Below are 13,610 nucleotides of genomic sequence, written 5' to 3'. Positions count from 1 at the left end.
ATTACAAATCTTAAAAATGAGAGGGCCTGGTTTCTGTGAGCAACCTGGAGAGCCCAGCTCTGCATCTTTAACAGGCCGGCAGCACCAGAATGATTTTTAGATCACGTCTCCACATACATGGACACCTACACCTCTGCGGAGCTCTGCTTGTTTCGGGAGGTCCCTCCCTTGGCGCAGGGAAGGTCCAAGGATGAACTCTTCCCCTCCTTGACCCAAACACTCCATTCCACGCCTGAGTTTTAAGCAAGCCCGTCTCATAGATGGGCTTAAAAGTGTAACATACGTGTCTTGAACGACGATATACTGATGAGGAATAAGGCCGTCAATTCCATTGTGGCGTCCCTCCCACCAGTCATCTGAGGCCCGCTGATAGAGCAAGAGAGAAGCTCCTTTTTTAAAGGACAGCTCTCGGGCAGTCCTGCCAATGTAGTCGAACTTCGCTATCGCTTCTATGGGCTCACACTCTAGGAGATAGAAGGGAATAAACAACAATTCACTAAACACTTGGGCTCAGGTAAGTAGTCAACAGTTTAAACCCACCATAAAGCAGCTTATGATGATGAGAGCATGGAATGTCGCTTCTTGAATGCGGCAGAGGGTTGAAGCAGTGAGATTCAGAGGGGAACCCCTATAATATGGGGGTGTTGCAATTTCAGCGTTTACCTAATCTCTACGTGGCAGACACATTCACGTTTTCCAAGTCATCAACCCACTTACAGCAACTTAGTGTACAAGGATGGAAACGGCAAAATTAGTATCTCACTAAAATAAAAAAAATATTTCAAAGCTGGGTAGCAATCAGGTATGTTCCAGACAAAAAATATGCCTATGGTACATCTTCCTAAAGGCAGCTAAATAAACCACCTGGGCAGGCAGGACTTCTTATTAGCATTTAGGGAGGGGAAACATCCTCTGGTGCCAAGCTGCTTCAGAAATAAAGCGCCTATTCAGAAGGAAATTTCTGCAGCCTGTGAGGCTCACCCGACCCAGGAGAGCGGGTTTGGGCACAGCGGGAGGCTGCGCTATCCACCGAACTGTCACAGAAACGAATGGAAACGTTCGGTGCTGCCGCCGCTGCGGATTGTGCGGCGATGGGGAGAGCAAGCGGCTGCACGACGTGCTCCAAACCCAGCTGCTCCTGCTGGAGAAGCTCCCAGAGGAACCGCGGCCGCTCTGTTTCTGCCACCAGCCGCTGATCCAGGTCCCTGCAGGGCTCTGAAGTTATACAGAGGGACAATATGGGCATTTAGGCGCTCAGGAAAATCAATATGAAATTCAAGCGGATTATTTTTAAGAGTCAGAAAACCCGGCTGTTGGTTGAGTCTAAATGTATAGTAAGCCAGCTCCCAATTCTAGGCAGGACTCAGGGGAATGGAGATGAGCTCAACCACACAGCCCCCGTGGACTTCAGCCTCTAATTACTTTAAAGGAGCTTTAACACTGCCAAGCAGTCCATGGAAATTGAGTTCTTTCCTGGAGAAAGAGATTTGTCATTCCCCTTCCAGGACAAGGAAAGATACACCATCTCATTCCGAGATCTCCTCAGCATCTCGGGAAGCTTTTGCAGTGCAAGAGCCAGCCAAAAAGGACTGGAAGACCAAACGTGAGCCACAGCTTTTACAGTTACTCCTTAGGAGGGCGTACGCCCAAGAATTAGGTCTCCAAGACAAGGCAGTAGCTGGGCTTGAGAAAATAGAGAGTGTAATTCCATCGGAGTGAGGTGATGCTGCGGTACCACCATTTGTCAGTCAGTGCGAGGGAGCAAAAGCATCATCCCCCAAAGAGCCCCATCGACATCCATAGTGGCGAAGGACAAAATGACCCAGCGCTGAGGACAATCAGCCACGGGATCTGCGAGATTAACCCCTAAACTATTAACTTCTCCATTATCAAACCAGACTGCTCAGGATTCTGTCAAATCACACGTTTCAGGTAAGCCTGTGCTCAGCATCACACGGGTCCCATTATCAGCCCTCAGCAACCCGCGGGGGATTTGCCAGGCTGAGAAAAGCCTGGCCCGCGTTTGCAGCCTGCGATAGCTGCCCTGCTCCGGGCTCCCCAAAGCACATGGTTATCTGGTTTTGGCTCCTTCTTCCCCTCTTGCTTGTTTTGCCTCTGGAGCCAGCTTCTTCATAACACTAAAAAAACCGATAATGCTGTGTTTTGGTGTCCCCCTCTGTTTGGGAAGGGGATGGGAGTGTGGTTTTGTAAATCCATCTGTTTCATTAAGAAGTGTTTATTGTTCCAGATGAGTGCGGCACTCAGGTTTCTTATGTTTCCAATTTGCTTTTTAGGACTCTGGCTTTTGCCCAGAGAAGTGATTTTTAGACTCTAATTTCCAGTAGCTTTTTCCTACTACACTTATGCTCAGAGAAGAAAGCTGTACGAGTAAAGAGCACTAAGGCTAAGCCAAACAATCACCCCTGCCAGTCTGACAGCCTGTGTTAGGACAGCAGCAGTTTAAAATCTTTCCACTCATACACATAATTTAACAAACACACGACCTGCTTGTCTTGCAGCATTTCTGACCTCTTACGCCTGTCTCACCAAAGAGCTAATGGAGCAAGTGCTCGGTCACATCTAAAGACTGAAGGAGCGAGAAGAACTGAAGAACATCCGTCCCACTGAGTTGCAGACTTGTATGCTCGATTTCGGAGCAGTGCGCCTGAAGTGTGACACTGCACGGCTCAATTAGGATGTGAGACTATTAAACCAGACCTTGCTGCTCCCTCAACGAGACAGAGGCCCAGCTCCCTCCTCTGCTCCGGTGCCAAACGTTCCCTCTCAAATGCTTCCTATGGAATATTCCATGTAGGTTGCAGAACCCCATCCAAAATGCCTCCAAATTTTACCTTGCTCAGGGGCCCCGCATGCAATCTAGCTCCAGAGGCTGTAAAGCTGCGTCCTTCTCTAATCTCTAACTGCTCGTTTTCCCACCGTTGTGCCCTCGCAGCCACACGAGCAACCTAAAAATCCCATGCAGGAACAATGCCAAGTACACCCCATGGTGTTTCAGGCTGCAGACTTCAGCCGCAGGCCTTACAGACATGGGATGAGTTGGCCCTTCCTTCATTACAGCAATGAAATTGCTCCTTCTTTAGGTACCAAGTCAAAAACCACAATTTTTATGCATTTTTAAGAAGCTAACGCTCTTCAGAAAGAACACTGCTCAAGACAGACAGCGAACTCATGGTTCATTCCCATGTGCTTTGTGTTTCCTCTCGACAACCTTGGTGAGGATTCGCTGTGACAGTGCTCGACCTTGCCGAGGGAGAAGCGATTTTCGGGTGTTTCTAGCAGTGTTCGACACCGTCTCCTTTGTTACTGGTGTGTGAGCACTGTGAAGGCAGCAGCGGCGCAGCGATGCCATGGGAAAGGTTCGTTAGGCAGCTGCTGGAGGACAGAGAGCAAAAAGCAGCACAGGAGCACAGGGCAGGGCTATCGATCAAATTCCTAAAGACCAGCTCAAAAAGGATGCCACTTCATCTTAAAGGAATGCCGTCTTCCTTCCCACCTTTACAGCTGAGGCCGTCACAAGCAAAACCACCGCAGAACTTACAGAGACAACTGCACGGGGCCAAAATACAAGAATAAAACCATATTCTGTCCTGCTCGGGTCAGCCTGCTTTCTGTGCTGGTCAGTATTCTGGGGATCACTGTTTCCCAGCGGTAACATCATCTTTTCCTCCACTCCGGATGGGGCTCACATGCAGCTGTTCCCCATCGCAGGAGGAGGCTTTGGAGGTATCAACAGACACTCAAAGACTGCAGTGTCACCTTTTCCTTACAAAATATTGTGCCATTCTCAGTGTTGGCACTGCTTTCCACTGGTCAGACAATGAATGTAACAGAGTTTCCCCAGCGAGACCCAAAAATTACCACCAGGACCCTCTACGCTAAAACCTGGCTCTCGGCGGAACGCAAACCGTTTTTGATTTTGCTTCCTTCCTCAAAGCAGAACGACTAGGGCGTAAGGCACCCATGGTTCCCTTGCCAAAGCTCCTGAGAGGTGCCTGGCACGCGCTGAAACACGTCCAGCTTTGGCTCTGCGCTTGTCCCAGGACTCCCAGCTCTAAGATCCTTCCAGGGCACACATGAGCTCAAACGGCTGTGCAAGAGTGGAGTGTGCCCAGGCCTGTGCTGAGATGAGATACCCTTGAAAAGAAGGGATGCTTCGAAAATAGTCAGGTAACTCCTAATGACTCCTCTTGATCCTATACTTTTGACTTTTGGGCATCAAATGCTGTATGTGATGTTTCAAGCGACTATTTGGATTTGAACTCCGCTGTGGACCTAACTTTGAACTTAAATTGCAAAGCGCTGTCTTCTCTGCCTCCCGCCCAGCGGGTTGCGCCAGTTAACCAAGGAGTCAATAGACCTTACGTACCGTCGTCGCTGGTGTGGTGCTCAGCTGTCGCGTCCTGAACCGAGTCTTCTGTTGAGGCTCGCTCTCCGTGAGGACTTTCGCTACGACAGACAGAAACAGACACAGTGCTTTAAACGGGTAGAAATTGAGTTTCCTCATTAGCAACAATCAAAGATAACTTGACGAGGAACATCCATATCGGGAGTCAATATCGAGGTTCCACTGTGACACTGTGCGGATGCATTTGCACACGCTGAAGTCAGCGTGTCTGAAAATCAAGCTAAGTTCTTATCTGATCAAGCAAACTGAACACCTTCCTTAACCTTCTGTACGCTGTCAGGAAAAGTCCAACCTCAGAACTTATGACCCAGGACTCTGGAGATGTTTACAAGTCAGATACCAGTGGTGTGTTGGGTCTAGCTCCTCTCTGCCATGCCAGAATTATTCCCTCAGCTATATTCTTCATCGCTCTAATTAGCTCATTAGATGACTGAGATAGCTGCCATTTTCTGGGGGAAATTATTTCTCAACTCACAATGATATTTCCAGGTCTGACTTTGCCATCTCCCTCCGTCCCTTTCATCACAATCTCACATTGTCCCATTCATTCTGCTGATCAACTCCCACCGCCAGGCCAATCGCCTGGATTCTTGATTTACAGAGCACCTGCCCCACCAAGAGCTCTCAGTCCTGGTTTGCGTGAAGAAAAGCTTCGGGGAGGATCAATAGGCAAACAAGTGGAAACCCAAGGTGATGTTTTTGTAAGAAGCTACTGGAGCGGTTCTCTCGGGACAAGAGCAGAAAGGAAACCGGCAGAGGATGCGCTGCCTGTCCTGCCCGCTCCTCATCTCACCAGACGCCGTCGATAAAGACAAAACGCGTTCGCTGCGCTCTTACACTGTGACCCGGTAAATTAGACTTTCAATTCTCTTCATCCCTCGTTTTGGCCTTGCGATAGTTAAAGTGAGTGATCGCGGATATAAAGTGCTCTGCCTTTGGTAATCTACCCCCTATACTCTTTAAAACGAGAGGAAAAAAAGGAAAAAAGAAGGAGTGAAATGTTTGGATAATTCTTGCATCTCACTATGCTTAATCCACATGACACGAAGCTGCCCCAGCACCTCCTGAGTCAGTACCTCAGGAATCAACCTTTCCCGTCCTTTGCAAAGCCTTCATGCTACTTAATGAAGTTTACAGAAGAATTCGAAGCCAAACGGAGGTCCCAAGGGGAACGCGGCATTGAGGGCTAACGTTTCACACAGACTGTGAAGTCATCCAGCCAACGCTCCAGATCCAAACCCCGCACAAAGACCACGCGCCTCTTCCTACCCCGGCCTCCAACCGCATTTTCCACCAGAAAACCCGTCCTCGCTGCCCACTCGGGCTCTCTGCCGTGTCAGCCCCGGGACGCCGCAGCGGTTAACGCCCGGCTTCACCCCCGGGGCTCTGAAAATACCGGGAATATATACATTCCGCCAGAGGAACACCATGCAAGTCGAGCACCTACAAGCTATCTTCCTCCCCGCGATTCCGACGGTCCCGCTCACCGGTGCGCAGGGCTGTCCCCGTGCCGTCCTCCTGTGGTGTTGGATGGACAGACGGACGCGGCGCAGCCCTGAATTTGTCACGATAAACTCGAATAACTGAATTTGTGCTAACGGCCCTCTCGTCCTCTGCCCGGGGTGAGCCATTTCCAGGCTCCTCAGAGACGCGGAGCACACAAGTTGCAGCGCCGAGCCCGGGCAGCCCCCGCGCCAAAGCATCGCCCGCGAGTTCTGCGGCACCGAGACGGCTCAGCCCGGCCAAGCGGCACCGGCACCGGCAAATGTAGCAGGAGCCGCTCCCCAATGGATCTGCTGGATGATGAGGATTCACTCTGCTGCTCGCGCGCTCCGTGTCCAAGAGCCCTGCGGGCAATAAAATCTAAATAGCAGGGCTGTGAGGAGGCTGCAATGGGAACCAGGTGCTCCCTCCTGGCTTCAAGCAGTTTCCCTCGCTTCCTTCTGCCCTTCTCTGCTTAGTAGGGTCTCGGGGTCAGGGGGTTAGGAAGAGCAATGAAATAAAACCAAATGCCTTCAGAAAATTAATATTACCTTCCAGGACGTTTTGCCTCCTACATGAAGTGTCACCCCCACTGAATATTTCACATTTTTATTCCCTTCACCTTATGGGACGGGACCTCTTGTCAAACTTAATGTGTTTCCTTCAGGTCGTAAAGATCCTTAATTTTTTTTTTTCCCTACAACCTTTTCACATATAACATCAGCTGAAAACATCAGAGTGAAGGATAAAATTAACAGAATTTCCAAAAGAAGCTCTGGCAAGTCTTCTGCAAACAGCGCTTAGTAAGAAGGAGCCCGTGGAGCGAGCTGATAGTTAATGCTACTCTGAAACAAGTCAGGGCAACAAGGCCAGCTCTGTCACCAGAGCGGCTTCATTTTAAAAATGTATTTATTTTAGTGTATGAAAATAATCATTTGCATTCCTGGGACACCAGAGGAGGGAAGGAGCTGAGGGAGAAGCAGGACACAACTTAACACTCCTCCTTTTGAGAGGGAGAGATCAGCCTGGCCGGTAGGAAAGAAAACACCTCCTTTCCTTCCCCCACTCCTCAACCTTCCACCCCAGATGACAGGAGCCGCTCGGGCTGAATTGCTTCCAGATGCGGCTTTCAGACTGAACACGCAGTCGGGCCTCCAGAGCTTTGAGCTGGATGGAAATGGTGATTTTGCATTCCTCCCTCTTCCCTCCCCCACCGCCAGCGCTGCCCGGAAAATTAAACCGTGTCACAGCTTTCTAGGTTCAGTTGCAAGTGACCCCTGCGTCTGAAGCAAAGGCGATCAGGACAAGCAGAAAAAAAAAAAAGGCAAAAGCAGGAAAATAAAAAAGAAGGAAAAAAAAGAACAGATTGATTTTGGCAGCTACCGTACCAGAACATCCGAGAAAAGCCCTTGCCCTTCAAGATAAGTGAGCTAGGTTTGACAAGTGAACAGTTACTTTCTATCAGCTTATTTCTTTTAAGGTGGTGACGCTCCAGAGATAACCAGAGGCGTCTTCTCTTCTATAAAACAGATTTTTGAAAGGCTGAGCCAGATGCTTGAATCCAGAATTAGACAACGCAGAACGCATGGCTGTAGCGTGCTAATCCGTAAATAAATATCCACCCATTCATCTCCTCCTCTGTCATACCAGTAATCCTCAGTGTTTCCACCTCTGCTATAGACTGGACCCTCCAGCTCCCTTGGTCCTGGGAAGATGTTCTCATGTTGGATGATGATGGTTTTGATCAATTCATTGACATGGGCTTGGCAAGAGACTTGATCGTGACCTTCAGGCACAGACATCAGTGTTGGCCCAAAGCAGATGGCTAAATTGTAGGGATCCATCATGTTCTCTTCACTGAACTGCGATAAACTGCAAAAGACAGAAGTGGGGAGGAGGGTTAACAGCAAAAAACAACATTATAATCACCATCATCGTCGTTGTCGTCATCATCATCTGTGGAGCTGGGAAGGTTTGCTTTGGGTTTGCTGCTGTTTAAAGCTGATCAGCTGGGACTTGAATGTTCTGGGTCTGCATAAAAAATGAGAAACTGATGGCATCGACAGAGAACTGAAACAGAAACCTCAAAGGGAGCTTGAAAGCTCAAGGCTACACAGAAAGAGCTGGGTGCTGACTTTACAACGGGAGGATGCTATTTTTTAGTCTTCGTCTTTAATTCTTTTGTATTTGAGACAGTGAGTCGCAGGCCTCTGTTAGGTAAAAATACTGTCTCGCAGTTCTGTTTCTCTTTCACCTACATGGTATTCAAAGGGCTTTGACAATGTATATTCTGGTCAGGACAGTTTTCCTTTGCGCTACCTCAGGCGTCAAGGCCACGTTACTGGAGGAAACTATTATCTCCTCGCTGCCAAGCTCCCCAACGAACCCACAGGTGCAGCGAGAGTTTCACAAAAATACCCTCACCTTCCACCACCCACACTACTTAGTGCTCCTCGCTGGCGCAGAACCCAGTTTCTGACTCTTTCATATCATTCCTTGCTTGGTTTACCAGCCCGTTATTCGCTTTCACTCCTGGAGCTCCTTGGTGATTGCGTTTGCATCGTTGGGATGAATCTCAGCGCGGCCGACAAGCCCAGGAAGGCAGACGCGATAGGAAGCTACAGTGGCATTTGTATTAATACCTCATTTGCTGAGATTACACGCTGCTACGTTACCGCTCATTCTGCCATTTATCCCGTTTATACTGAGCACTACAATGGGGCCACGGCGCTCTCAAGGATACTCACTGATTGAGGAACGCAAAGAGGTATCTCATGACAATCAGAGTGGTTTTGGGCAGGTTCAGAAGGACTTTCCGGATGTGCAGCGCTCTCTCTTGTAAATTATCCATTGCTGAAAGGGAGAAAGAGCAACACAGGTCATCGTCTCACCATATCCACCATCCCAGCAACACGACGGCTGCAGAACCTGCTGGTGAAGCCTTTGACAGCGAAGGTCCCCGAAACACATGAAACGTCCCTGCAAGCTCCTTCCTAGCGTGGGAGCGCTGGATGTCATCTGTTTCAAGAGTTCTGGCACAAGAGCTCATTCAAGTTAGCTCCGAAAGGTGGGTGTTTAAAAAAGGAAATTGTATAAGACTCAAAGGAAAATTAACATAGTTAAAGGGTGAGGCAAAAAGCTCTGTGTGCGGCAGCCTACTGAGAAATAAGTGGGCAGCACAAATCATCTCGGAAGGCAGAGCTTATTTCGAAGTGGATTTTACTTCTCATATGATGTGAATTCAACTCTGTAAATGCATTTATCAGGAGGAGAAAACCACGAGCCATCGCAGGAGCAGTAATCTTCTGCTTTACTTCAAAGGCTGCCACGGCAAAGGCCATTTCACTACTCGGACAATAGAATCATTCTTTGCTTCTGAAGGACATGGCAACAGTCAGGCCATTTAAAATGAAGTTGTTCACGTACAAAAACCACAAACAACCGTCTGCCTACCAGAACCACCTTTAGAAACCATCAAAAATGTTAACAACTCGACTGTGACTGCCCTCACCATTGATATTCTTTAGGAGGAGTGAATAGCTGGCCCCTCACGGTTATGAAGCTAAATCCTCCGAAGTGGAGGTTTTAGTTTTATTCTGTTTTAAAAGACTCTTGTCAGGAAGCACTGCCTCAGAAAAATCCATGACATAGTCCTTAAAAATCTCTTCCTTTTTATCTCCTTGCTCATTCATTTAAAAAATTGCTATCAGAACAAGGATGGCTGTAACCAGGTAAATGCCCAGACTCTGGTTAATAGAGATTAGGATATGAATGGAACATAAACCCAGCCAAAATAAGCATAGAAAGATTATTTTGGAGCCAGGAAAAAGGAGGAGGGGAAGAGAAGAAAGTGGCAGACGGGATCGGAAAAATTAATCCTATTTCTTTTCAGATCTGCAGATACTTACTGACACAGGCGATCAGATCGTGAAAGATATCCTTGGGGAAGAGAGGGTGCTCCAGCCCTCGGAAATAGAGCTTCAGAACTCCCGCTATTGAATCCATGTCATGGTCATTCTGGTCCCCGGCCAACGGATCTTCCCCTTCACGACAAGTAAAGAAAAACAGGCAAGAAAAATCAGAAGACGGGAGAAAAGAACCAGAGTGGGATTCCCAGTGTTCCTGGGACAGATGATTTGTCACCGCGGACACGCCACAGTTTGTCTGTGTTACAAAAGAAAAGATGCCCACTTAAGGAGTTGCTCCCTAGGGAAAACGCCCTATCAGATATAATTAGATTTAATGATGGGGCAATCCTCAAATTGAAGCTATATATATCCATTATGTGACTGAAATTACCGAAGCTTGTCTATTATCTTAATAACACACGAGATAATAAATGGGCCACTACAAACAGGAGCATTATCCTTGATATTAACTGCCACCAAGGGTTCTGGATGAAGTAATAAACTGCAGAGACATTATTGTTAACTTTGTCAGTTCTGTATATCAAATGCTTTACAGACACAAGCGAGATGAAGAAAAAAAGTCACCTTTTTATTTCTGCCTGTTAGTGCTGGAACAGACGGCTATTTTCCGAAGACAACTGGTATTTCCTTTATGTAAAAAAGGGTCTATTGCTGACACCAAGCCTCTACCTGCACCCTCCGCTACACATTTCTCCTCCCTCTGTTCTTGAGGATTTTAATTCTCAGGCAGATGGAGATGAAGAGAAGTGAAATTAGATGCCACATTTCACACCCGTTGCTCAAACTCCTCTCCTCCCAAAAGCAAAATAAACTTGCCGTGCCTAATTAATTACTGCTCCTCTTTTCCAACAGCAAGCATAGAAACACACCAACTGTATTGTTTGAGAGTGATGTATCCGGGGAATTACCAGGAGCTCTGTTGTGGTCGGTGACCCAAACGCGACTGGGGGTTCGGGCTGAAGAGCAAACGCTCCTGAACCTGCCCAGCTCGCGGCTTTTCTTTGCCGTTGTATGCAACGGTTCCTCACCACTGAAATCAAATCTATTCAAAGCTACGTCAAGTTAACAGTGTCTTGAATTTGACTCTCTCACTTGCTGGTATTTAGAATAAAACGCAGCCAAGCTGTGCCTCAAGAAAATACAAAATTTCACCCTGTAGCAGCCAGCTTATTCGTGAACAGCTCGGGGAGAGGGTAGGAAAATGCAGTTACACCCAATAATGAAATTCTCTATATCCTTTAGTGTTACAAATAATCAATAAGCTATCATACATGAGAGAAGATTGTATTCAGAATATTTATTATACAGACGCTCTACAAGATATGAAGCATAATGCCAAACAACGGAGTATTGAAGGTTAATGAGCACTGGGGAAGTGCTCGGGCTGGTCTCACTTTGGAAACACAAAGATCAAAGGAACAAAATATATCAAGTTGTATTCAAAACAGGTCATTTCAGAATATTTAAACAAATTCCTCCATTTGACCATGATTTGCGAGATACTGGAACAGATCTTCCTTACCTCTCTCGAATGCATTTTTTATGTCGTTCACTTCAACTTGTGACCCAGACACTCTGAATATTCCTTCGTGCTGCAAACCTGTAAAACAATGAGAGATGTTGAGAACAATAAGATAAACTGGCACCTTCATCAGCTACGGCACATATGATAAAAGAAACATCAGCAACAGTATGCTGGTTTAAAAGCCATTATATGTCTGGGCACACACAGAATATGTAAAAACAGAACTCTGCACATGGAGAAAAAATATTAACCCTTCGTTGCAAACTGACAGAATAACTGGGTTAGAACAGCCGTGCACATTATCTTTTACCCTGAAGGATCCCTGGAGGATTTTACAACCCGGAGAAAGCCATAAACTAACAGTCTATCAGCCAGATGTAAAATACGGCGAACTACACAAGGAGGCAGCTTATTTTCAAGAGCAATAACGCAAAGGCCCAGAGCAAATCAGCCCGTTGAAACGGAAGCATTTAATTACCCCAGCACGACTCGCTATCTGGGGTTTTCGGATTGTCTTTGAGACATTGGCGCTAAAAAGTAAGAATTAGCAACCTCATTAAAACCAATTATCAAGTGGGCGAGATGTTGCAAAATACTATCATCGTAATGATTTTGTGAGTGCGTTTAGGGTGAGCAACGACCATTACAAATCAAGTAAGGAACAAAGTAAACGCTCCACACAGGGAAATCGGTTCCCGTTAACTGTAGACTTTCCGAAACGGGGAACGCTGCAACATCTTTTTTTAAATTTATAATAATGGCTATAAACTAATAAGCTCGCTCGAATGCATCTGTGGCCTCGTCCTCTCGATTTCTGCGACCGTTTTCATCACAACGCGACGAAACCTTTAAAAAAAAGAAGTTGATTCTGTTGGAAAAAATCTTTCTGTTGGGGATCTAAGCAAATCCAGGAATACGAGTCTAAAAAATAAAACCTGACGGCCCCAATTTGGTTCGCATTGCAATGTGGTTTCAGTGATTTTTTCCAGCAAATGGCCAAGTGTGGCCTTAATGAAGGATTATAGCACTTGGTTCTTCCAAGCGATGATGAGAATGGGGCTCTAGATTATAGTTTCTAAAATGGTAATTAAACGAGGAAAATGAAACGGGTCCTACTATCTGGCTCTGTGTCTTGGTTAATGAAGATAAATTCAGCCCCTTTCTACGTATGTTAATTAGCAGCTGTTTCACATGCTACTAACAAATGATGTCGATTAAAAACGAAAACAAATTACAAGAAACACATAAAATCTTTTAGAGCATTCAAGGCTGTGAAGTTAGCCTGCGAAACAGGTATAAATCATCTCATTGCAGTGACAACTAAGCAATTAATTCACTACTTGGCCTCCTTCAAATACTTGGAGCATTCCTGCTCCCCGAGGAAGAGGATGATTATTGTTGGCGAAGGCCACATTTCAGGGCTCCAAACAAGGTGAGAGGAGGTGAGGCAGGAGTGGTATGGAAGGATGGGAACCTTATTTTACAAGAAACAAAGGGCTATTGTCAGAAGAACAATATTTGCAAGGTCAGTTATTTGCAGTAAAATTTGGAAAAGTGATCACACACAATACCAACAATACAGCCCAGAAGTGAGCGTAATTCCTTTATATTGCAGTTTCTAGGATTCCTCTGCACAAGCACCGTGTCCCGAGCTGCTCTGAACATTTTTCAGGCTTCTCCATCACCGTTCGTTTGATGGAGATATCACGGGAAACCTTTTGTCCATGGACTCACCGTGTCTGCTAATGAACCGTATGCAGCTCTCCACGACCAGGGGAATGGCCTGGGAGGAATCCTGCGCGAGGAGAAATCCAAAGCGGAGCAGTCAGAACGCAGAGCGATGGCAAAAGTGGAGAGCAAAGGAAAAGACGAAGAAACAACAGCCCGAAACCCATAAATCGTGACTGTTCAAACAGCTCAAGGCTGTTTGGCAGCTTTGGTTCTGGGTCTGTCGAAACACGGGGTCAAATTATTTTTAAATTTTGTCACGGAAAGCTGTGGATCCGTGTTTTATTGATTTCAGTCACTGAACAAGCAGACACCAGTTCCACTTGAACCAGGCTGAAAAGGACCACACAAGAAAAAAGGATAAAAACACCTGCCCGTGTCCCATCTATCCTCCTCCACACCAACACACGCCCATCCCCGGTTCGTTTCTGAAGGAAATGTTAATTACCTGCTTCCTTATGGTGGAGCTGCGCCTGCCGCTGGTGGGATCAGAACCGCCCGTTGGTGCAGGAGGGAAAAA

General features: G+C 46.8%; 1 protein-coding gene across 3 annotated transcripts in view; it reads right to left on the bottom strand.

Moving 5' to 3' along the window:
* Window positions 1-13,610, bottom strand: part of SRGAP2 (SLIT-ROBO Rho GTPase activating protein 2) — a 101,818-nt gene that overhangs the window by 10,955 nt on the left and 77,253 nt on the right. For all 3 annotated transcript variants that reach the window (XM_065649279.1, XM_065649280.1, XM_065649281.1), the window contains exons 13-20: window positions 13,539-13,569; window positions 13,097-13,157; window positions 11,360-11,437; window positions 9,817-9,951; window positions 8,656-8,761; window positions 7,556-7,780; window positions 4,388-4,467; window positions 284-464 (exon numbers count right to left, since the gene is read on the bottom strand). In XM_065649279.1, coding sequence (XP_065505351.1) covers window positions 284-464; window positions 4,388-4,467; window positions 7,556-7,780; window positions 8,656-8,761; window positions 9,817-9,951; window positions 11,360-11,437; window positions 13,097-13,157; window positions 13,539-13,569 — 897 coding nt within the window. The remainder of the gene's footprint in view (window positions 1-283; window positions 465-4,387; window positions 4,468-7,555; window positions 7,781-8,655; window positions 8,762-9,816; window positions 9,952-11,359; window positions 11,438-13,096; window positions 13,158-13,538; window positions 13,570-13,610) is intronic.

Source organism: Caloenas nicobarica, chromosome 21, assembly GCF_036013445.1.
Source record: "Caloenas nicobarica isolate bCalNic1 chromosome 21, bCalNic1.hap1, whole genome shotgun sequence".
NCBI classification, from domain to species: Eukaryota; Metazoa; Chordata; class Aves; order Columbiformes; family Columbidae; genus Caloenas; species Caloenas nicobarica.
Note: the sequence above shows the minus strand (reverse complement) of the source record. Positions and strands in the feature narration are given on the sequence as shown.